Source organism: Salmo salar, chromosome ssa14, assembly GCF_905237065.1.
Source record: "Salmo salar chromosome ssa14, Ssal_v3.1, whole genome shotgun sequence".
NCBI lineage: Eukaryota > Metazoa > Chordata > Actinopteri > Salmoniformes > Salmonidae > Salmo > Salmo salar.
In genome coordinates, this window is record NC_059455.1 from 26295948 (window position 1) to 26322250 (window position 26303).

The 26303-nt window shown below is 43.6% G+C and overlaps 1 protein-coding gene across 7 annotated transcripts in view; it reads left to right on the top strand.

The window, feature by feature from the left end:
* The window catches only part of LOC106569204 (microtubule-associated protein 4-like), a 70011-nt gene extending 44155 nt beyond the window's left edge, over positions 1-25856 (top strand). Inside the window, exons 7-17 of one of the 7 annotated variants that reach the window (XM_045694141.1) lie at positions 13200-13603; positions 15035-15244; positions 15696-15843; positions 16021-16083; positions 16619-16863; positions 17619-17663; positions 19427-19519; positions 20026-20107; positions 20291-20409; positions 20846-21005; positions 21337-25856. In XM_045694141.1, the coding sequence (XP_045550097.1) occupies positions 13200-13603; positions 15035-15244; positions 15696-15843; positions 16021-16083; positions 16619-16863; positions 17619-17663; positions 19427-19519; positions 20026-20107; positions 20291-20409; positions 20846-21005; positions 21337-21344 (1577 nt within the window). In that variant the 3' untranslated portion in view covers positions 21345-25856. The remainder of the gene's footprint in view (positions 1-13199; positions 13604-15034; positions 15245-15695; positions 15844-16020; positions 16084-16618; positions 16864-17618; positions 17664-19426; positions 19520-20025; positions 20108-20290; positions 20410-20845; positions 21006-21336) is intronic. The other 6 variants (XM_014140322.2, XM_014140323.2, XM_014140324.2 and 3 more) reach the window with 6 other exon arrangements.
* Positions 25857-26303: the final 447 nt, after the last annotated feature.

The window sequence follows — 26303 nt, forward strand, 5'->3', positions numbered from 1 at the left end:
GCATCCTGACCGGTTGCATCACTGCCTGGTATGGCAACTGCTCGGCATCTGACCATAAGGTGCTTAAGAGGGTCGTGCGTAAGGCCCAATACATCACTGAGGCCAAGCTTCCTGCCATCCAGGACCTATATACCAGGCGGTGTCAGAGGAATGCCCATAAAATTGTCAGAGACTCCAGACACCCAAGTCATAGCCCTTTTTTTTCTCTGCTACCGCAAGGCAAGCAGTGCTGGAGCGTCTAGGACCAAAGGCTCCTTAACAGCTTCTATCCCCAAGACTACTGAACAATTAATCAAATGGCCACCGGACTATTTACACTGACACCCATTGACCCCCCCCGCATTTGTTTTGTACACTGCTGCTACTCGCTGTTTATTATCTATGCATTGTCACTTCACCCCTACCTACATGTACAAATGACCTCAACTAACCTGTACCCCTTCACACTGACTCGGTACCCCCTGTATACAGCCTCGTTATTGTTATTTTATTGGGTTGCTTTTTATTATTTTTTACTTTAGTTTATTTGGTAAATATTTTCTTAACTTTTCTTGAACTGCACTGTTGGTTAAGGGCTTGTAAGTAAACATTTCACGGTAAAGTCTACACTTGTTGTATTCGGCGCATGTGAGAAATAACGTTTAATTTGATTTGAAGATAATCAGGGACCTCAGCCACCCAAGCCCCACTTCCATCACACATTATAGGAGCGTCATGGCAAAAGAATTTGTATTATTGTTTCATTCACTTCTTACTTCCCCTTCTGCTGCTTCCCCTATGGACATTCCCTCGGACATTGTAATAAACTCACCTAATCTACAGTAGGCCTGAAGCTGGACATATTGAATGATAGCAGGATCAGAACTAGAGCACTTGATAAACAATAGCATTAATCTAAAATGCAACTATTTGTATGAGCTTTTTCCCTTACAAAGTGTTCAGCCACTTTACCAGGTCACTATGCCCATATGGACCGCATTGTTGTTGTTGACACTAGACATAGCTTTACATTACGTTGCTCCCACAGTGAGGTAACATACTGTGGTATGATAGCTACTAGCTGAAGCGTTGTGTGTATGATCAAAACATACTATATGTACTGCAAATATGAGGCTATTCACCATTCTGATCATTTTGATTAGGAAAATCTTCCTCAAATGTCTGGTGGCACTCATTGGCTATTAGAGTAATCAATTGAAAGACATCTACTTGTATTTCTTCTGATTTCTCAGCCAGACACATTATGTTTACAAAGCCAAGATAAACCCTTCACAGCCACTGTGGCCTTTTTCCATGTCTCAAGCTTTTCCCTTTTTTACACTATTTTTGTTTGGGAACATAATTTGGCAGAATGATTGGATTTTGTTTAATTAGTGTGTGCTCTTCAGTCCACTGGACCATCAGATGTCTGTATTAATGACTCTGCGGCTTCATTAGATGTGACACTGCATTTGGCTTACTCTAACCCAATTTTGTTGCCATTCCACAAGATAGATTGTAAGCTACCAATGAAGACGTGGGATGGGATGAGTGTAGTGAGATGAGTCTCCAACTTTTCTATTGTCCTTTCTCTCCATTATTTTGCCTCCTCTTCCCATCCCTACCTCTGCTTCTTCTTTTTCCTTCTTCCTTATCTGTGTTCATCAATCTTCCTCCTCCTCTCAATCTCTCCATACTTCCTTTGCCCATTATCTCTCATCCTCCGACGTTACGATCCAACCCCTTTTCCCAGACTCCCTGGGTCGCTGAGACGACACGTACCATAATCATAGCAGCCTATTTCTGACTGGGAGCTTGTTGCCATGGATATGGGAGGTGGTTTCCGTGGAGATAGAACTACTCAGGACTGCCAAGGAAAAAATGGGGTGTGACAGTCAGGAGGTTGGATGCCAGAAATAGAATTCTCTGACAGACTTCCTCCCTGCTCTATCCCCCGCAAGACCATGGACTGTAAGCTGTATATTGTCTCTCTCCCCCTCCTTTTCTGAGTTCTGAGGCCCTCCCAAAACATCCATGGCATATTGTAGATGGCTGAGGATTGCTACTGCATATGGCCCACCAGCCACCACCCTCTTAATTTCCTTTTCTCAAACAATGACTTTCTGTTGGTTTTGAATGTTCACCTTGTAAAAAGTCTTATCACACCAAAGGCTGTTATGGTATGAGGTGATTCAGCCTGGTCTCATAGACAAGATGTTACATTGTAAACGTAAATCCGGGACTTTCAAATTAGAATGATATGTTACGTTTGGTATGGTTAGATAGGACAGATGTTTACTTAAGGCAAAATCAAAAGTAGGGTGGTTGGTCAGGCAAAGGTCTAGCAACCCAAAGGTGTCGCATTCGAATCTCATCATGGACAACTATAGCATTTTAGGTTATTAGCAATTACATACTAACTACAACCTCTTACAATTGTTTTGCTACTTTGGAACTACTTAGCATGTTAGCTAACCTTTCACCTAACCCTAACCCTTTTAGCTAACCCTTCCCCTAACCCTAACTTTAACCCTTTAACGTAGCTCCTAAACTTAACCCTAACCCTGACCCTAACCCACAGCCTAGCTAAAGTTAGCCAGCTAACCACCTAGCTAGAATTCGTAACATATCATACGTTTTGCAAATTTGTAAACATATTGTACATTTTTGCAAATTCGTAACATATAATACAAATTGTAATTCGTAACATATCATACAAAACTGGGTGATGAACATCCACAAATTAATACATACCATACAAAATGTAATATATCATACTAAATGGAGTGTCCCGGATTTACATCACGGACAACTACGAAATGCTCTGAGACGAGGTTGGGTGATGGTGCTCAGTATAATTGTTTCTTATACTGGTATGCTAACATTCAACAAAGCAATATTCATTCACACTGGACACAGACATATCACATAGAGTGGTACACTGGAACATGCTATTATAATTGGGGTCCATTTCCCGCAAGACCATTTTTCGTTCCCTGCAGTGAAGTATTGTACTTTGCTTTGAACTGAAATGATTTGTGCAATGTTTGTTTGGACAGACCTTTATGTGTCTATGATTAGGAGAAGAAAACAACATGGATTATGAGTGTCGTTAAAGCTAAAGTAATATTTCTGTGAGAGATGTAAACATAAACAGACAGAATATGTTGGACATGGGTCTTGCATAACAATGTCCATTCATGAGAAGCAGTCCCGTTACCATGGTCTAATGAACAGAGAGAAAAACTCTGTTTTTGGGATTTGGCTGTCAGTGGCTGACTGTGGTTGTTGTTGACCGTTGCATTGTGTTGTGTGAGTTTTCCATAACTGTGTCTGTATCGGGTTGTAGAAAACACTGCTGTTTGGTAACTATATACAATACCAGTAAAACGTTTAGACACACCTACTCATTCAAGGATTTCTCTTTATTTTTACTATTTTCTACGTTGTAGAATAATAGTGAAGACATGAAATAACACGTGTTAAACAAATCTAAATATATTTTAGATCTTAGATTCTTAAAAGTAGCCACCCTTTGCTTTGATGACCTGCTTTGCACAACCTCATCAACATCAACCTCACTGTACTGTGCTCATTCCCCTTGTTATCCCCTCCTACAGTAAATGGGGGACTGTTTTGGGGGCGATTACCTAATCTTCATTCATTTATATTTAATGATGTTTTATTTGGCCCCAGTCCTCATGGGGCTGGAGGTGGGATGGGGGCAAGGGGGTGTCATCAAGGCTTGAATAATCACTGCCTGCCTTCCACCATAATTGCCAAGAGGGAGGGGTTCTAGTATCTAGTCCAGGACTGAATCAGTGAGGTTGGAGGGAACGTTTCGACACAGTGTTTGTGTGAAGAACGTGGGTGGGTGTGAATTCAGTTCAGAGATGAGGTGGATGTTTGTGGTTTTGAAGGGTAAAGATAAAATATGTTTTTAATTGTCACATACACCGCATAGGTGAAACGTGTTGTTTTACAAGGTCATCCATAGTAGTACGGCACCCCTGGAGCAAATTAGGGTTAAGTGACTTGCTCGAGGGAACATTGACAGATTTTTAACCTTGTCGGTAAAGGGTATTCAAATCAGCGTCCTTTCAGTTACTGGCCCAATGCACTAACCACTATGTCAATGGAGAGTTATCACATACTCTTTTTTGAGGCCAGTCATTCAATACCTTCCTAACAGAGTAGCCCATCGCATGTGGCTACAGCAGAGGGGAGGAACACAGTGTCCGCAACCAAGTGCACAAACAAAACACAATAAACAAAAGAGCCAAAGGGTCCAGGGCCAGGAGCCAGAGATGTACAACCAGGGCCCCTGATGGGGGCAGGAAGGCAGGGTGGCGGAGAGGGGCAGTGAGTACAGTAGTGGGCATGGAGCAGGGTGATAGGGGGAAGAATTGGAGATGACAGAACAGCATGGAAAAGCACATTTTACCACCAGAACCATGGAGAGATGTGTAGCAGTAATGGATGCTGTTACAGAGAGGACACATTCATTCAAGTAGAATGGCTGTGGAAACTGAGGCACTGTATCCCCCAAAGCTACTCTCTCTGTTTTCTAAGTTTCTACTCTAATGCCAAGCTGCCTGTAAATGACGAGTCAGAACTGCGGTTTATAGGACACCAAGGGAGGGTGTGTGTATTAGTATTTGCGTGTCAATGACGTACATTTCTGGGTACGTGACGTTAATTTGTGTGTGTGTGGGTGCGTGTGGGTGGGTGTGTGTGGGTGGGTGTGTGTGTTTGACTGAGCTTACTGGTGGGAGGCATGAGTCGAGAATCTGCTCTCGCAAATAGGGATATGTTCCGTGGAGTCATGTGACCAAAGCTCTGTTAGGGCTGTGATGTCAGAGAGAGGGAGAAATGGAGAGAGGGAAGGAGAGGGAGAGAGAGGGAGCAGCATTCAGTTCATCCTCAGAGACTCATCTGATCAGTTCAGAGCACAGACACAGAGAGAAACACACAATTACTACCCTCGCACACATAGACTACGCTTCACAGACGCACCATATAACACAGATATAGTACATTACCAGCCTTCCTTACTGCCAAGGGAAGATTTGTTTATTTAGCTGTCTAGAAGAATAAAGAGTATCCATCAAAAGGAAGCAGCAGAGAGAGAGAGAGATCGAGAGAGAGAGGTGAGGATGTCTTCTCTCTCCAATCAGCAGCAGGGTGGTGGTGGTGGACAGCGCTGTGAGTACACTGAGCTGGGCAAGGTGCCCTCTGTCTCTATGGCGTCTCCTCAGCAGGCCCTTCAGGGCTGGGACCGGCAGCCAGACCAGATGGGACCACATGGTTTCGGTGGCAGCCCAGGGGCACCCAGGCTAACCGACGAGGACAAGCTCTCAAGCCTCTTTGATGGACCATCTGGATCAGGGTTCAAGGTGGAGTCGTCTGACCTCAAGGTGCCAGGGAGGATGGGTGTCGGACTCGGGCCGTCTTTCGGTTTGGGCAGCGCCGGGGAGAGCCCCACAAGTCCCCTCTCCTCCTCGTCCTCTCCAGCCTCACCCGGGATACTCCTCTCCACCCCAGGACAAAAACACAGGGCCAATGGAGCCGCAGCCCCGCTAGGGTCCCCTGCTATACAGCAGGATGCCTCACCATTCCCTAACACACAGAATGTGGACAATTGCGTAAGGAATCCCTCCTTCCCTGGGCTGCCCCAAACAGGCCTCAAGCCTGCTGTTCAGACTGTTCCTGCTGCACCTGCACCTGTAGCCAACTACTGTGTCATTGGTGTTGTCAACGACAACTACTCTAAGGGTGGAGACTGCACCGTGTCAGGATTCTCAGAGGACAGTGACGAGGACATGGGGCCTACTTTACCTCGAGGAGGAGGTACCGAGCAACAACACAAAGCCGTGAGGCGCGCTATGTCTGACTGCTCCCACCTGTCTGTGCCAGGTAGCTTGGACTTTTCCCAGTACCCAGGGCAGCCTGGCGGTCTGGTGGACCTGCCCTCACCTGGAAGTAACGTTATGGGGTCCAAGTCTCCACATTCAGCGGTCCAACGCTCTCTGACAGTGGGGGAGGAGAGAAAGACTGTGTCACCCACACTCTCTCCTCTGTCCCCACTGAGCCCTGTCAGGGCCCCCAACTCCCCTCCCCCCAGGAGGGGTACTGGTAATGGGATGTCACAGAGCCAGAGTGAGAGTGTCCTACTGCCGGTTCCCCTCACTGGAAGACCCTTCAACATCAATACCAAAAGCTCCATGGATGGTAGGTGACTATTATTTGAGGCCTATTCCTCTGTGTTTGGAACAGCTGTCATTCATTTGTTATAACATGTTGCTCATCATTGACTTAGTTCCCCTATCTCTCATTGGTCATGTATCTACTGGTCTACAGTCATTTAAGTTTATAGATTTGGGAGTACAGGTTTATTTGTGATCAGTGGGCAGTGGTATTTGTCTAGGCTGGAATAGTTGTTTGTTTCATCGACTATGATTGAGTGCTGAAAGACAAAATGGAGGAAGCCAAAAGAAGAATTGATGTTAAAAAAAAAAAAGATTCACCAGCTTGAAATAGGGTTTTTGGTATATTTACACTAGGATGATTTGCTTCTCAAAAAACGTTGGTTTAAAGATAGCAGCACAATTACAAATTCAGAAAGAATAATATAAAGGGCATTTTTACATCTATTGTTTTGTCTACCTTTTGTTTTGACAAAATGTCAAAGGCACCTGAATACCATCATTGAAGAGTCAAGTTCCTCAAAATATATGAGCGTCTATTGAAATACTGAGGTTCGTTTACCCTCTCAAACCCCCATCTTCAAATGACTGTGTTTAGTGATGCATCACATCAAGTGGCACTCCATCGATTGGCTAGCACTAAGGGAAGGGTGTGTAGTTGATTTGAAATTGAGTCTGGGTATTCATTTAAACAGAGAGTAGTCATTTCTAGTGGTGCTATGTGGGGACTCCTGTGGATGCTTTCAGATTGCATGACTACTCCATGTTATTCATAGACACACTTAGATTCAGTAACACCAGACAGGCAAGGCAGTCTGGAGCCTGAGGCCATTTTGCTTGCAGTATATACAGATGTCAGATCTTAATATGACCCATTTCATCGCAGGAGGAAAATAATCCTGCAGCAGGAGGATTTGAATGAATATTGAATATTTACAATCGCCGCCAGGGGGCAGCTGGAAACGGTGTTTGTAGGCTATACAATGCAGTTCCATACCTAGGGACGATGGTTTGAGGAAGGATCTGCAAACTAACTGACCTCATACCATCAAGTATCATCAAGTATTCTCACGGCTTGCTTAAGTATTGTGACCTGCCGTAGTGCAGTGATCTGAGCAGCACGCTTTCGCTCGGAGCATCATGTGTTTGCGCAACTATTTTGACATGGAAACTAATTTTGGTGTAGCCTACTGTGATTATTTAACATACTAAAGGCAGCTGCCTGCTGCCTACCTGCCTCCAAAGGCATCTACCTTAGTAGGGAGCACTTCTCCAGTTGGCACAGGATTTGAAGGCAGCATCACATGATAACGTATTGACATTCGCCCAGCGCCGTACGTTTGTAGCCACTGTAGCACCGTGAGCAACTAGTGCTAACAATTCAGTGACCTATCCCAAAATGGAGATCTCTGACACAAATAAGAAGTAAACAAGTAACAGAATCGATCTCCTCATTACCTGTTAATGAATGAAGTTGACACCGACTAGAATAATTATCCTACAGTATAGGGTCCTCCTCTCGCACATTTTTTGGTCTGCTGCTCCATCATTGTGAATATGACAGGTAAGCTTGCATGCATAATAATATACAGTCCATGACTTTTTTGACATAGCTAAATAAGCTATTTTACTGACTGTTTAAGAATGATTAATAGCCAGAATAGTGGTGTTTCACTGTGAAGCTAATATTTCATTAGATATGTTTTTCTTCTAATGATTAGGCCTGCATTGTGATTAATTAACAACTATCACACCAGTGCATATTATAAATTTACACCAATGTTCAAGATAAAATGGGTTTATATTAATTGATTACTAGTATTCAAAGGTGATATGATTCAATCTAACTCGATTAGAAGGCCTAGTCTACACTCCCTTACATAAGCTAAGTGCATTGGATACAAAACTAATTCTGGCATGTGATGAAGGATAACAGGGCCAATATATACTGAACAAAAATGTAGATGCAACATGTAAAGTGTTGGTCCCATGTTTCATGAGCTGAAATAAAAGATCCCAGAAATGTTCCATACACACAAAAAAAGTATTTCTCTCAAATGTTGTGCACAAATTTGTTTACATCCCTGTTAGTGAGCATTTCTCCTTTGCCAAGATAATCCATCCACCTGAGAGGTGTGGCATATCAAGAAGCTGATTAAACAGCATGAACATTATAAAGGCCACTTTAAAATGTGCAGTTTTTTCGCACAACACAATGCCACAGATGTCTCAAGTTTTGAGGGAGCGCGCAATTGGCATGCTCACTGCAGGAATGTCCCCCAGAGCTGTTTCCAGAGAATTTAATGTTTATTTCTCTACCATAAGCCTTTTCCAACGTCATTTTAGAGAATTTGGCAGTACGTCCAACCGGCCTCACAACCGCAGACCACGTGTAACCACGCCAGCCCAGGACCTCCACATCCAGCTTCTTCACCTGCAGGATTGTCTGAGACCAATCAACTAACTGGTCAGCTGATGAAACTGAGGAGTATTTCTGTCTGTAATATAGCCCTTTTGTGGGGGAAAAAAACACATTTTAATTGGCTGGGCCTGGTTCCCCAGTGGGTGGGCCTGGTTCCCCAGTGGGTGGGCCTGGCTCCCAAGTGGGTTGGCCTATGCCGAGTGATGTGAAATCCATAGATTGGGCCTAATGAATTTATTTAAATTGGCTGATCTCCTTATATGAACTGTAACTCAGTAAAATCATTGAAATTATTGCATGTTGCGTTTATATTTTTGTTGACTATAATTATATGAATGCATATCAAACAGGAATATATCAATTAAATGAATACAGCATTGTAATATTATTGATTCCTTTCTCTCTCCTTGCAGGGGATTAGACAGATGAACTGCAGTCACCAGATGCCCAAGCCTCAAAACCAGAAACATGTGGAGACATCAACACTTGTAATTTTGAATAAATGTTAAAAACATTTTTTTTTTTAAGTTTATTGGTTTTCCTGTATCTGTGCACGAGTCCTTAAAACACAGTCCATTTTACAAAGTAAGTCATTCCCAAGGAGATTAACCTCCCAACATTCATAAGCTTGTTCAGTACATGAGAGCAAATTTAGTCATGAAATACTTTGGTTGCAAGCAGGACACGGGTAACTATATACACCAAGTCAATCGGGAGATGTAGTTATTTCTGCCAGGAGGGCATGGGCCAGAATCCAACCGACACGGTAGGCCTCTATGTGCCTACGATTTGAACTCAATTTTGACAGTTAATTCGTAACTTTAGGATATACATGTACGTCGTAGCCTAGTGGAGACCAATATCTATCTTGTGCTATTAAGCTATATAAAATGACGGTTGTTGATATCTATAACTGAATTTTTTTATAATGTTTTGTGCATTGGAATATAGCAGTAATAGGACCTAGCAATTGAGAGAGAGAACATTATTTTGATAGCAAATCCTGATCCCAATGAATGCACTGCCCCCTCATGGAGAGAAAGAGAACTGCTCATTTTCAGCCACTCACGAGGCTCAGTTGAATTTCCTGATGCATCAGAAAAATTATTTGCGACAAAAGAGTAATCAAGTTAATAGCTGACATCTCCAACACTGTATTAGAGCTCTCTTTCATCTACAGCTAGCCTATCACTATGTATCGCATAAATACGCCATCATGAAAAGGCTATATATATCTGCATCTTTCAATTAGCAACAGTAGGGAGCTAGCAGTTCAAATGTTCAAATTAGTGGATTCGGCTATTTCAGTCGCACCCGTTGCTGACAGGTGTATAAATTCTAGCACACAGCCATGCAATATCCATAGACAAACATTGGCAGTAGAACGGCCATACATACTCAGTGACTTTCAGCGCGGCACCATCATAGGATGCCACCTTTCCAACAAGTCAGTTTGTCAAATTTCTGCCCCTGTCAGCTGTATGTGCTGTTATTGTGAAGTGGAAAAGTTTAGAATCTACAACGGCTCAGCCTCGAAGTGGTAGGCCACACAAGCTCACAGAACGGGACCGCTGAAGTGCATAGTGCGTAAAAATCGTCTGTCCTCGGTTGCAACACTCACTACCGAGTTCCAAACTGCCTCTGGAAGCAACTTTAACATAAGAACTGTTTGTTGGGAGCATCATGCAATGGGTTTCCATGGCCAAGCAGCCGCACACAAGCCTAAGATCACCATTCGCAATGCCAAGCATTGGCTGGAGTGGTGTAAAGCTCACCGCCATTGGACTTGGCAGATGCCAGGAGAACACTACCTGCCCCAATGCATAGTGCCAACTGTAAAGTTTTGTGGAGGAGGAATAATGGTCTGGGGCAGTTTTTCATGGTTCGGCCGAGTCCACTTAGTTCCAGTGAAGGGAAATCTTAACGCCACAGCATACAATGACATTCTAGATGATTCTGTGCTTACAACTTTGTGGCAACAGTTTGGGGAAGGCCCTTTCCTGTTTCAGCATGACAATGCCCCCGTGCACAAAGCGAGGTCCATACAGAAATGGTTTGTTGAGATTGGTGTGGAAGAACTTGACTGGCCTGCATAGAGCCCTGACCTCAACCCCATCGAACACCTTTGGGATGAATTGGAACGCCAACGGTGAGCCAGGCCTAATCACCGAACATCAGTGCCAGACCTCACTAATGCTCTTGTGGCTGAATGGAAACAAGTCCCCGCAGCAATGTTCCAACATCTAGTGGAAAGCCTGCCCAGAAGAGTGGAGGTTGTTATAGCAGCAAAGGGGGTGACCAACTCCGTATTAACAATGTCCATGATTTTAGAATGAGATGTTTGGCGAGCACTGCATTACTTTTGGTCATGTAGTATAGCTGCCTGGCAGTATGATCTTGCTGTAATATTTCTACCTCATGAATGAAGGTCATCGGAAAATAATCCCTCTGCCTTTCTTCAATGCATGGTCATTCAAAGACAAACTGTACAGTTCCACATTTGACAAATTCTGGCGACAGATATGCATCCTCACTTCATATAGTGTGTGTGTGTGTGTGGGTGGGTGTGTGTGTGGGTGAATGCGTATGTTTGTATATTCATGTGGGTGTCTGGTGTGTGATGCTGGTCGCCTGCAGTGAAATATCATGAGCACCTGCTCCATCATGTCCCTGTGTGTTAGTCATTCTCTACCTTATGTGACACTGTGTTTACGCCACTGGCCAGACATATAGAACAGCTCTATACTAGAGTCTATAGTGTATGTTTACACCACTGGCCAGACATACAGAACAGCTCTATACTAGATTCTATAGTGTATGTTTACACCACTGGCCAGGCATATAGAACAGCTCTATACTAGAGTCTATAGTGTATGTTTATACCACAGGCCAGGCATACAGAACAGCTCTATACTAGAGTCTATAGTGTGTGTTTACACCACTGGCCAGGCATATAGAACAGCTCTATACTAGAGTCTATAGTGTGTGTTTACACCACTGGCCAGGCATATAGAACAGCTCTATACTAGAGTCTATAGTGTATGTTTACACCACTGGCCAGGCATATAGAACAGCTCTATACTAGAGTCTATAGTGTATGTTTACACCACTGGCCAGACATACAGAACAGCTCTATACTAGAGGCTATAGTGTATGACAGTTACTGGAACCAGGGCTCCTAAAGCCAGCCATTAGAACAACAAGGCCATTCTGATTTAGTCTTAATGATTTGATAGATTTTGCAATTGGCTCATGTTTCTGTACCATTGTGACAAATATGATCTGGTTTGACAAGTTCAAATGGTATCTATCTGTCAAAAATGTACAATCCATTTGCCATCACTCTCTTTTGAAAAATGGATGCTCTAGTCAACTAATTGGTCAGAATTTTCATTGAAAAGCAGATTCTTTCATTGCGGCAGTGGGTCTTCTTTTTACCCAGCTTAATTTGTGGCACATTTCCTCATCTCTTTGGCACATTGGTTTTCCTCTCTCATGATGTATTCCAAATGGCACCCTATTCTCTAAGTAGGGCAATACTCTGACTTGGTCAAACGTAGTCCCCTCCATAGGGAATAGAGTGCCATTTAGGATGAATACTCTCTCTCTGTAGAGGTCACTGAAGCTGGGTTACATAAGGAGCCCATGCCAACAATGTGCTGTTCTGTCTGTCCAGCTCGACCCTGGGCTCTGTGACTTTCTGTCGCCCTGCCCAGACTCCACACCAGCATGCCATGGTCACTGTAGTCTACTAACTCTCATTTCCTCACCAGCGACGGTGTTCTGTTGTGATTAAGATCTATCAAAGAATTTTAGAGGGTTGACATTTAGCTGCTTGTTTGAATAGCAGCAATATATACAGATGCACTTCTTCATTTGACCCTGCTTCTCACAGTAGGAAAATAATCCTGCAGGAACAGGAAATGGGAATTATTATGCGGATTATTATTAATGGACATTTTTGTAGGCGTTGTTACATTTTTCGTCAGGGCAAATCAAATCTGACATTTTAAAGATAAAATTAGAAGCCTTTTTAAACCTTGAATACACTAGAATTGTGCATTTCCTGCTGCGCAGGAAAGCTCTCTGCATTAGCAGAGTAATCAACTTAAGATTGCAGATCTGTACCGAGTGCTGTTGTCCATGTACAGTGGTGGCATTCTTTGGATGTATTGTTGAAGCTAGATTTTGAAGCTAAAGCCAGTCTGAATCTGTGGTTCGGTTAATAACACACATTGCTGTTTGTCAGTGGAACATAAAGTGAACTGATATGTCAGATCATTGACGGTTTCACGCCCTTCATCCCCTCCTCAACGACAACACTGGGTGTCGCAAATGTCAAGGAACATATGGTAATTTAGTGTTGTGGATAGTTGAAAGCCATGAACCATGTTGTCAGCTTCCATCTGAGCACAGTTTCCCATGATTTGAAACAGATATGCTCTCGCTCATGGCTGAAAGCAACACTGGCGCTATGAAAGGTTTCTCTACCTGTATTTGATCCTCAGATAAATTCTGGTCTTATTTCATGACATACAGTATTGTGGGTTTTCTCTATATATCAATATATGTGTATTTTTGTCTCTCTACAGTGAAAGCAGAAAATAAGGACAAACAAGAGAAGGCTGATTTCGTCCCCAAGATGGATAACTTGAACATGTTTGATAAGACCGAGAAGTCGGACAAGATGGAGAAGATGGAGAATAAAGAGAAAGAAGATCAATCTAAGAAAGTCAATGCTGACAAGACAAACAAATCTGAGATCCTCAAAGATGAAGAGAAGATTGATAAGACAGAGAAAAATGTTAAAAATGAAAAAGTGGACAAGCCAGAGAAGACCAACAAAGATGAGAAGATGGAGAAGAAAGAAAATGGAGAGAAAACGGACAAGATGGTTAAAGTTCAGAAGAATGAAAAGGCTGGGAAAGGTACTGCAAAGTCCCCAACAACCATCGGAAGCAAGCAGGACCTCACCAGCCCAGACAGTAAGGCCAAGGTAGGTCAGGGAAAGGCTGGGACAATGTTACCATTCATTTCAGTGCAAGCTGCTTCTGCAACTGTCACTGCCATCTCTAGTGTGTGTGTGTGTGTGTGTGTGTGTGCGTGTGTGTGTGTGTGTGTGCGTGTGTGTGCGCGCTTATGTGCTATTTCAAATGTAAAAGGGTTATCTAGCCCGCTACTAGAACTTACTCTGCTGATGCTCCTGGTTTGATTATGATTTGTGGTTTATAGTGAATGCAGCCTCTGCTGCTTTACCATGCTGCCTGTCCTCTGCTGCTTTACCATGCTGCCTGTCCTCTGCTGCTTTACCATGCTGCCTGTCCTCTGCTGCCTTACCATGCTGCCTTTGTTTACCATGCTGCCTGTCCTCTGCTGCTTTACCATGCTGCCTGTCCTCTGCTGCTTTACCATGCTGCCTGTCCTCTGCTGCTTTACCATGCTGCCTGTCCTCTGCTGCTTTACCATGCTGCCTGTCCTCTGCTGCTTTACCATGCTGCCTGTCCTCTGCTGCTTTACCATGCTGCCTGTCCTCTGCTGCTTTACCATGCTGCCTGTTCTCTGCTGCTTTACCATGCTGTGTGTCCTCTGCTAATGTAACATGCTGCCTGTCCTCTGCTGCTTTACCATGCTGCCTGTTCTCTGATAATGTAACATGCTGCCTGTCCTCTGTTGCTTTGCCATGCTGCCTGTCCTCTGATAATGTAACATGCTGCATGTCCTCTACTGCTTTAACATGCTGCCTGTCCTCTGTTGCTTTGCCATGCTGCATGTCCTCTGCTGCTTTACCATGCTGCCTGTCCTCTGTTGCTTTACCATGCTGCCTGTCCTCTGTTGCTTTACCATGCTGCCTGTCCTCTGCTGCTTTACCATGCTGCCTGTCCTCTGCTGCTTTACCATGCTGCCTGTCCTCTGCTGCTTTACCATGCTGCCTGTCCTATGTTGCTTTACCATGCTGCCTGTCCTATGTTGCTTTACCATGCTGCCTGTCCTCTGCTGCTTTACCATGCTGCCTGTCCTCTGTTGCTTTACCATGCTGCCTGTCCTCTGCTGCTTTACCATGCTGCCTGTCCTCTGCTGCTTTACCATGCTGCCTGTCCTCTGCTGCTTTACCATGCTGCCTGTCCTCTGCTGCTTTACCATGCTGCCTGTCCTCTGCTGCTTTACCATGCTGCCTGTCCTCTGCTGCTTTACCATGCTGCCTGTCCTCTGCTGCTTTACCATGCTGCCTGTCCTCTGTTGCTTTACCATGCTGCCTGTCCTCTGCTGCTTTACCATGCTGCCTGTCCTCTGCTGCTTTACCATGCTGCCTGTCCTCTGCTGCTTTACCATGCTGCCTGTCCTCTGCTGCTTTACCATGCTGCCTGTCCTCTGTTGTATGCTTTTGGTTTTCTTATTTTTTCCTTCATCGTGTGACGTTGTTGTACAGCCTGCTGTTGGGTCAACCAAACCAAACTCTGTCAAAACACGGCCCACCTCTCTGTCCACTGGGGATGCAGCTGCCCCCCTAAAACGTTCCGCCCCCACCTCCAGTTCTGCCAATAAAAAAAGTCCTGTTACCAAGGCAACCACTCCCACAGCTGGCACCAAGCGGCCAACTGCCGCTAACAGTCAAACCCCTACAGCCACCAAGTTCAAGGTGAGTCCCTCCCACTCCCACTTCCCTCACTCCTGTCTGTGCTCACTGGCCTTCCCTCTTGTGGTTGGCACCTTGTCCCCCTTCCCTTTGTTTGGCTCTGCTATATAACTGTCCAGTGTCCACCTTCTGACTCTCACTCACAGTTTGTGGACCACTTTAACCTCTGTCCGGTCTCTTCACCATTTAGTCCTACCAGCTGAATATTTTCTATAACCTCCCTGAAGATCCCAGCATGCATTTCCAATATCTCCTTTCTGTTTCCAATCTTTACTCCCATAATTGCTTAATCAACTTCCATTTGGTGTGTTTTTTATCACACACCTATCTAACTTTTCCCTCAGCCTTCTCCATCTCCCTTACACCTCTAGTTGCCTCTCCCAACCAACCCTCTCTATGTCCAGCGCTCTCTTCCACACCACACCCTTCTCTGATTTCCTGTTTGCTTACTCAGACTCCGGAAAACGGCACTTCTGACAGACGTCCTCCTGTGCCAAAGGCCAACGGCACGGCCAATAACAACAGTTCCTCTACTACCGCCACTACTAAACCTGCTGGTCCACGCCCCTCTGCTAATGCCCCCTCTCTGCGCCGCAACACAGGTGAGCACCAACTCCTAACTGTATAGTGCAAGCTGACATGCTGTAAGGTACTTTATTCTTGATGATGGTGATATTCAAAAAGCCAACGTCAGAATTCCTTAGTCATCACTAAATGAATACAATGTCCACTAGTCTCAATCATGTAAGGGGAGCTTGGTTATGTTCTCTACCCTACAGTTCCCAAGACTGATATCAAGCCAGGTGACATGAAGAAGCCTACTACGCTGAAGACAACACCAGGTAACAACGAGGCAACATGCACAATCTAACCCAAGTATCTCATTATACAACTAAAATACCCTGGAGTTGAATGTGTTCTTTGAAATTGTAAGGACAGACAAGTGTCGTCTGTTATAATCTCTCTTGACAGTGTCGTTATGACTACACAGAGAGAGACAAGTGCAGTGGGTAAGTGATGCTAGGAGACAGACAGGGACATAGAGGGAGATGGACACTTAGTCTCAACAGTAGCTCCAGTTCCTGAAAACACTGACTGACGCCTCAGGCCCGTCACGTCCTCCTCTGAGATATTCATTAGTCATCGAATCAGAGGCTGCTGACACAGCCTTGGAAAACCCACTACCAGAGACCACAGTATCTACTGTCTGTAGTTAGTAGTAGTGTGGTTCCTTATCCTCTCCCCTGGGGACTAGTTAGCTTCCAGCCCATTGTTCCCTAGTGAATCATTGTTGTTATTGTTTGTGTGTGTGCTCAGCTCCAGCCCTTAGAGGGTATGGTTCCTCATGCCCTTTGTCTATTTCTATCACCGCCCCAGCCAAGCCCAGGGTACCTCACACTTCTGCTACTGCTCCAAGCACTCCTGCAACCAACGGGGAGCAACCTCGCCGACGCATCACCAAACCCCCGGTGCCCAAGCAGACGGCTATGGAGAGGAAGCCACCTGTACCCAGAGCTCCTAGGACTCCCAGGCCCATCAACGCACCCCTGCCGGACCTGAAGAATGTGCGCTCCAAGATCGGCTCCACAGACAACATGAAGTACCAGTCTACCGGTGGCAAGGTGCGCTAACGTGGGGTAGAGATGTACTGTACATGAAAGCTTTGGGAAAGAGGCATATTTAAGTGGACCGACATCAGACGTAGACGTTTGTGTGTTGACAGATCTATCATGCCTTCAATGCTGTCAAATGCCATTCAAGGCAGGGGTTTTGTCACAAGCAAATTCTCATTCAACATCATACAAATTCCTTATTATCAAAAACCTCCTCACCTCTCCACTGCTACCATATAACACGGTCTTATACCACCCTCTCATTAGTCATTACCAACATTTATGGCTTTCTCAACTAAATAGTGGCACAATGCATGCTACCCCTACTTATGCCTTTCTGTTTCTCTCTCTGTTCTCTCCCCTTTATTTCTCTCTTATCCTCTCCGTAACTTTTTATTTTCTCTCTTATCTCTCTTTTTTCTCTCTCTCATCTCTCTACATTACAACTGACAGCTCCCTTCACTCATAGGTTGTGACAGTGTCCATCCACAAAAGTTTACCTGTCACAGTGATGTATGCAAAAGGGGGTCTCCATAAAAACAAATTCTCAACACATTGTTTCGAGCCAATGCACTCTTCTGGGATGCAGGAGACCTGGGTTTGAAACCTGTCAGTCACACAGACCGGTGTTGTAGCCTTAAAGCAGAGCAGTTCCATCCGTACACCACACCACATTATCCTGAGCCCTGACTGGTGGTACTGACCCAGGGCCCAGGGCAGCCTTGTCTCCTGATATTGACCCAGGGGTGGTTGTCTCCCCTCAGGTCTCCACGGCGGGGGGTTCCCAATCCAAAGACGGCCAGGGCAAGGTGAGTCCCTACCATCGCCATCATCACACACCCCTTGCTCATTCTCACCCATGTGCTCAACCACTCTCTCTCCTTCAATATCACACTGAAGGAAATGACATAAGTGGACCTTTTTTGTCCACTGACTATTTGAACCTATCTGTACACACACAAACACATACAGACACATCGCACACTCCCAGTCTAACACACTCCCAGTCTAACACACTCCCAGTCTAACACACTCCCAGTCTAACACACTCCCAGTCTAACACACTCCCAGTCTAACACACTCCCAGTCTAACATACTCCCAGTATAACACACTCCCAGTCTAGCATACTCCCAGTCTAACATACTCCCAGTCATGCACATCCTCACCTTTTCTTCCTCTTCATGATAGACTGTTGCTTTCCGGTATAACATGTGAATAGTTGTGGACAGTGTACTCCAAGTCTCTGTCTCCCCTGAAATGCGCAGCTTAACTGACAGATAGAAAAACAGACAGACAGGAATTGACCTTGCCGTCATCCATCTAACCTCTACAATCATGGCACTACCCATCCCAGTTATTTGGCACAGAAACCTAATGAACCTCCTCGTGAAATAACACCACAGTGACCATTGTCCTGCGCTGGTCCTCACACCTGGTACATTTCAAAGGTCCCTGAGCTTGAGTATTTGAGAGGCCCTGGAAGGCTTTTAGGTTCATAGTGTAACCAACACCACTGCTCTTATTCATCTGGGTTTACTTTTACGTAATTTACCCTAAACCATTTTTAAAGTCATATCAGTATGATTCAATGAAGGATTATAATGGTAAGATAAGCAATTCAGAAACAACCCACTGGGCACAGACATACTTTCAACGTCTAGTTTTGATTTAAATTGAGATGTCAACTAACGTGAATTTCAATGTGAAATCAACAAAAAATGTCATTGGATTTAGGTTAACAGATGGGTGAAAAAATACACAACTTTTTGCAAATTCAGTCAGTTTTCCATGTTGATTCAACGTCATCAGATGTCATTTTGGGGGGAAATGTGGGAAGCACTTGCTTCTGTCTTCTCATCAGCTGAGTGATATAGCAGAGAAGCCTCTGGTTGTCCAACACCTGTGAGTTGAGTTCAGTAAGATCTGAGCTTGAGGCAGTGTGAGCAAGCAGTTGGAAATAACAGACCTTGGCTGTGGGCTAGTGTTTTAGAGGGTGACTCAGCCCGTCTGAGATGCTACCTGCGTCACAGAGCCTCAAACTAATTTAAACACCAGGCATCTCAGTATACCAAGCAAAAAATTAATGGTGAAAACAGATTACTGCTTTTCATTCAAGGTTTTTGAACTGCAGGTCGGTTCCTTCGCAAAGTGACGGTGTTTTGAAATCAGAAATTGATATCAGGGAAGAGATGGCTGGCTGGCTGGCTAGTGTGTGTGTGTGTGTGTGTGTGTGTGTGTGTGTGTGTGTGTGTGTGTGTGTGTGTGTGTGTGCGTGCGTGCGTGCGTGCGTATATTATTTTTGTTCATAAACACTGCAATAGTTATCTACTTTGATCAGCCACATCTAGAATTGGATGATAGTTGAGCTAATTTGTATGTAAATACTGACCAGCCAGCATTCTGACTGTTGTGTGACTGGTTTTACTTACTATGTGTAAGAATGAGTTAACAACATACTGTATGCTTTTTAGATTGCTTTCACTTTTCATCCTGGCTGCTTCTCCACCACCCTCCACTAATTCTAGACTCACCGTAGTGAACCGTTCCCACTGCTACTGTGCTTCTTTGTAGGTTATGATAGTCCACAAAAAACTGGACTTCAGCCATATCACCTCCCGCTGTGGCTCCAAGGATAATATCAAGCATGTCCCTGGTGGAGGGAATGTAAGTACAACACATGGGGCTCCCATGTGGCTGCTGCCTCGTTCCCCATATCCCACTAACATGTTCGATTGGACTAAAAGGAAGTCCGCCCCATTTCTAACAGAGTAATGTCCTAACGTTCTAGTCATTCTAATTCTATGGTCAGCCCCATTGGCCAGCCTAAGTTATAATGTGAGGTCCGAATGCTGTGCTGTTTGTGCAAACTGTCTCACCCAGCTAACCAGCTGAAGAGATACTAGCTTTCTATCTGCCTCTGTCTCTTTCACTCTCTTTTACATTGCAACAAGTATTACATTTCCTTATTTAGTGAAAACAAAATCAATTTAAATGGATACTTAAAATACCCACTTCTCCACTTTACAGTAGACTACTAAAATTTCATAATCAGTGTTATACTGATGGGTGAAAGTGATTCAAGGCATTGTGTGAGAATTTCAGATTGGGTGTTGTTTCATCTTTGCCATTCATACTTCAACATTTGTGTTGTGTTGTTTGGGTGCATTCAGGTCCAGATTCAGCATAAGAAGGTGGACTTGAGCAAAGTGACCTCCAAGTGTGGCTCTAAGGACAACATCAAGCACAAGCCAGGTAGACATCTGATGATTTTGGAAATGAAGACTGCATCCCAAATGGCACCCTATCCCCTACATAGTACACTACTTTTGACCAGAGTCTCATTAGGCCTGCTCAAAAAGAGTGGACCATATAGGTAATAGGGTTCCATTTGGGAAGCCTCCTATATCAAATGACTTACCTTCTCACGCCACTAAGGTGTGTCCACTACAGGGGGTGGAGATGTGAAGATTGAGGCTAAGGCCAATGGTAATGGCAAGCCCAAGGTGGGGTCAATGGACAATATTGGCCTTGAGGCAGAGGATGGACAAAACAAGGTAAGGTCACCATTCTCTTGTAGTCACGTAGTTATTTACATGTTTTACCTAACCAGGATTTGGTCTTGAAGGTTTTATTCAAATACATTTCCGAAAGCTTAAAGTTCTAAAGTCATTATTTATTGCGCAACACACAAAGACAGGATGTTTGAGGTTGTTGTGGTGGAAACGTCTCATTTGAACATGCTGGTTGACTACATACAGAGAGCAATTTCATCCTTTTAAAACAAGTTGCGTCATTGTGCTTTAACCTGTTTGTCCACTAGATGGCATTAATGAATACCCAGTCTTTCATTAGCAACACAACCTGTAATGAAAAGATCATTGAACTTATAGGAATTCATACACACTTTTTTAATTAACATATTATTATGGTCATTTACTTCAGTGTGAGTCTGATTCTCATGTCTAAACCCTACTGCTCACGTATTTCCAGGCTGGGGGGAAAACATCTCCCCCTGGTGGAGCTCCAGCCACAGGGGCAAGAAGTATGGCTAAGGAGAACGGACATAAGGAGGCCACACCTCACCCTAATCCCTTTGGGGGTGATGGGCTGCGAGACCCGATAGGCATGGACAAACGCATCCCTGAGACAAGTAGGTGCCTCTTGCCTCAACAAACAACCTGTGGTCTTTCTGAAATCTCACTTTCTCTGTCATGCACTCAGAGCATTAACTTTGAGATTACCTCTGTTGCCTGTCTCGCATTACTTATTGGGTTTCATGTCACTGCTGAGTGCTCAGATTATAGATAACTGATTGTTGTGAAGTAGGCAAGTTTTTTGCCTCCTGCAAATAGTGTATTCAAAAAATGTGTATGTTATTTGATGCCATTAATCTAACCAGTTAACTCCCTCTACTCTTTCTCCTCTTATTTTGCTCCCCTTTTCTCCATTGCTTCCTGTGTCCCACTCTGTTTATCTGCCAGCAGATTGAGTCTTACAAGCTGAGCTTTCGCAAGTGTGCACGGGCTCGCACGAACCACGGCGCCGACATCATCTCCCGGCCCACCCCGATTGGCAGCCACCCCTCACCCTCATCGCAGCACCTCTCACAGTGTTTCTCTGGGGTCCGCCAGCTTTCTCCTCCACACCCTCCAGCTCCAACCCAGACCCTCGTCACCCAGACATGAGGCAGGGGGACAACTACTGAATGCTAGCAGGACAGGGACTTCTTTAGCACATTCCAACTTCCTCCAGCACCTTCATTTGACCTTTTACCTCTCCTTTTACCATACTGTATCTCATCACTACTCTCTGTCCTTGTGGAATATCTGTCCTAGTCTTCTGGTCTCAGAGGAGCCAGTATTAAAGTATAGAGACCAGAGTTCAGATAGATAGACAAGCTCTTACTGTACAGTGGGTTTTGGTCTCTTCTGAATTGCCCTGGCTTAACTTGCTGTGATATAAGGGGAGTAGTATGACCTCAGAGTGAATGTTCTAGAATCTAGACCCTCAGTGTTCTGTTAAAGTTATGTCAGCGCAGAGTGAAACTTATTATACTGCCGGCTTCTTTTGTTCCAGCCTATAATTTCTGTTCTTATACGTAGTGCCACCTCGATGCAAATCACAAACACCTTCACTGTTACACTGTATATTAGTATGTCTTTTACGTCAGACCATCACAATCTATGTGACAGGCCTTACCCTAGACGTAACACCTTCCTTACTGTACCTATCTCTCTGGATGAGCATAACTCCCCTTGTACTGTTGGGACCCCAGATTTCACTTGAGTTGTATACAGTACATTATACAATGGCGATTAGTGAAGCACCCCTTATTGTGAGCATGTGGGATTGTCATGTCATCCCAATGAACAGGGGCTAATATGCCACTCCCTCTCTTAACCAATCCAGTATGTCTAGATAACCCTTTGTAAACTTGTGATTCCCCCACAGCACTCTCAACAACAAGAAACTAGTAGGCTGTTTCAAACAGTAGGATATTTAACATCTCTTTAAAAAAATCTGTATTGTGTTTTCGTAAATTATTGTAACAATGAGCTGATGTGTTGTTATGTCGTTTCATCATAATATACCCTTTTTCCTTTTACTGTTACATCTCTCTGAAAGCAATACAGTGAGTGGTCTTTGCTGAGGATACAACTTTCTCATACACACACATCACCGCACATGTGTACTACAGTAAGGTACAGTCAGAGAGAGAGAGAGAGAGACAAACCCCCGCAGGGTCTGTGCAAAGAGACTGGATGCCTGGGACAGGACAAAATAGTAAGCAAGAGGCAGCAAACAGAGTGAGGAAAGGCTTATGATTGCACCAGGAGAGTGAAGATACTCCAATGCTGTTTGTGTTGTCCCCCAGTGATCAAGTCTCTGTAGTGTTGGTCAAATCGTTGGGACAGGGAAGACGAATAGAAAGCCATTTTGAAGGAAAGCAAGATTTAGATAGATACATTTAACAATATATTCACAATTTTAAGTCAATATCAGGAGAAGTTTGTGACGAACAAAGACAGTCATAAATTGATCTCCAATGTGACAATTGTATATTTTCAGTCTTCTCAACTACTCCACTGTTAAATATGAATTCATTTGAATGGCTGCTTATGCTATTGGTTCCACTGTGAAAAGTGACATTATTGTGTAACAATAGCGCACAATTGCTTATTGGAGCATTTTTTTTTTTTTTTAAACAAATAAGCTAATTACTCAGATTAACTTGCTGTCGGTTCTGTAAAGAGGTTGGTGGAATTGTATAACATTACATGACTATGAATTAGGATTCAGTGTGTGTGTGTAGTATGTTGTGATCAACATTTAGGCATGTCTGTGGAGTTTGTCAGATTAGTGGTGTGTTGCTGGATCAAGGTCGAGGGCACCCCATTGCCTTTAAAATACTGGTAGTTTGGCTCTTAGAGTACAAAAATGGCACCTCCAACTAGAGGGATAAGGGCCCCAGATATTAATGTGTAATTGTGCCTTGTAGATTCTCAAGGCTGAACCACAGATAGAACCAGATCTCTCACAGGATGTATAAATCTGAACCATCCCTTTATAACTTCTTCTCACCACCAAATATTGTGATGAGAGGAAGTCCAGTGGCAGGAAGTGGGAGAATATGGAGCTAGATGAAACCTGCTAATTTTGTCATAGATGAAACATTCAATCTCAATACAGTTTTCTGTTCCCAAAACTAACATCTGTTAAGAACAGAGTAGACAAAGTTTTTTTTAGACTTCACCCTTTCTAAAAAATAAATGGCATTGTTTAGAAGGATTACAAGGGCAAATTGAGTAATTGCACAATCGCAAATTCACAGAGTAGGAGTTCTCTAACGGAAATATGCAAATACATGCTCGAACGCGCCAATAGGATCTCGCTAATTCGTGCTTAGCTCTGCCCAGCTCTTTGCTTGTTCTGCTCAATATGCTTCATTTGCTCTCATTGGAAACAACATCGGTGGTATATCTTGGGTTAGTCAAAATCTGTGGCTGAACTGTAACAGGTGTATAGTTCCCAAAAAATTATCTTTATGTCCCACCCTAAAACCCTTTTATTTTGAGTTATTGTTATGTACTGTAATGATATGATGCTGCTTGATGTCAGTAAGGTGTAATCTGAATCTATTTGAGTGTGTGTACTGCAGTGGAGGAAATAATAGGGATCGTCAATGGCAGAGATAATCAAAGAGCAAGATATCAAAATATCGAGAATGAAAGAAAAAGCACCTTATGATATTTACAAGTATTCTTTCCCCCCAAGATTCCCATGGTTAGTTAAAAAACTGGAATGAATTGAATTCTTCCTGAAGCATAAGTCTTACACTGATGAAAGCACTTTGAATGCACAGTGGTATGTACATTTTATGTTTGAGCTCTACAGTATGTTAGAACTGTTGGCATGATTGGATGAACAGATTTGTCTTTTAGTCTCCTTGCTGGTAACCTTGCTCACTGGTCACGTTAGTGGACTTTGGTGTCGCGCTTTGGGACGATGATCACTCACTCTGTCTGTTCTCCTTGTGCCTGTTAGACGTCACGTTTATTAACACTCACCTTTCCAACGCTTAACCACTGCTTGCAACGCCATCCTTTCACCAGTCTTCACACAGTCGTTTGTAAATAGACAACCACATGTTTTTATCACCACAAGAAAACAAATAGGTATTGATATTAGGGTCTTTATGGATGTTGACAAATGTATTTCACATCCATGAACCCATTTTCAGAGAGTGTTTTCTTTCTGGAGTCTGCCTTTTTCAGAAAGGGCTGAAGTACAAGAATGTTTTTAAAATGTAATGTATTAAAGATGCAAGACATGAATATCATATGTATGAACTTTTTGTTTTGTTTTAAAAATCACAATAGGACACATACTAAGGCCTAGATTCAATCAGATCAAGCGTTAACCAGCGAAAGCAGACACCTGCATAGCGAATGTTTTGGTGGTGTCGGAGAAGGAAACTGGGTTGGAGCTGTCAAATTATTGACCAGCTGCTCTTGCAATCATAATCAGGAAGCCACACCCACACCCCCCACTCGCATTAGAAGTTCAGAGTGAGAACATGTATAATATATATAAAAATAATTACGCTCAAATAAAAAAATCATTCAACAAAATGAGGATTTCCATCATCCTAATCGAGGTGTAGATTACATCACATTCCAGTGTTTGAAGTTGTAAACAATGCTGCATGGGATTTCTATTAATAATTTGACCGTGCAGCCAATGGCAATGTCCGCCTTAGGTATAAGAGAGCCACTTGTGGATTTGACAGCTCTAACACAGTTCCACCTCCGACACTATGCGGATGTCGGCTAAAGCGCCTCTGATTGAATAGAGCCCTAAATCAACATTTGACTCGACAGTAGGAATGGTGGTTAGCATCTCAATGGTTGGTCAAGGTGTGCTATTACCAACTCCAACTCTGTAGAGGAATAAATTAACACTTTTATCTGCCTCTTACACTTAGGCCTGTACTCACTATATGTTAGAAATCTACATGGAACAAAGAATAATCCGGTTTCATGCTTATTCTTCCAAATGTTTTGTGTCACTGGTGAGCTGACCGAGTGCCCAACTGTAATCAGGAACCAGGCATTGTGAGGATAGGTTGAAGGTCATGCTCCCAAATGCAGCACCTGACACACACAGCCCTTGAATGTCATCCAGACATCCCTCCCACATCCCCCATGTGAGACTAACAGTAACTGTCTTTTGGCATGTGTTATGTAGTGTGCTTCTGTAAAGCATCAAGGAGCCCATAGCTGTGCTTCATCTTACAGCACACCTGTAGTGTGTATTATTCTCCATAGTGCACACCATAAGAGCATGCAGAAGACAATGGATTGTAGACATCTGTCATAGATAGGAGTTCATTGTTTCCCCTTCGATTTGAGATGTAATTTGGTATGAAAGAGATGTTCATTGTGATTAATTGTTATCTAGTGATGTGAATATTAATCATGAAATAAAAGACAAGCAAACATTTGAGTGTATGTTTCCTTTTCTGCTTAATTGTCTTTTGTGTATAACTGTACAAACATTGTCTTTTTTTATTACAGCATGTCTATCCGTAAAGAACTGTGTTAGTCTGAGTCCACAAGAACACAACGTATAGTGCATGCATACTGAACAAAAATGTAAACGCAACATGCAACAATTTCAACGATTTTACTGAGTTACAGTTCATATAAGGAAATCAGTCAATTGAAATAAATAAATTGGGCCCTAATCTATGGATTTCACATGACTGGGAATACAGATATGCATCTGTTGTTCACAGATACCTTTAAAAACAGATAGGGGAGTCGATCAGAAAACCAGTCAGTATCTGGTGTGAGCACCATTGCTCATGCAGCACGACATCTCCTTCACATAGAGTTGATCTGGCTGTTAATTGTGGCCTGTGGAATGTTGTCCCATTCCTCTTCAA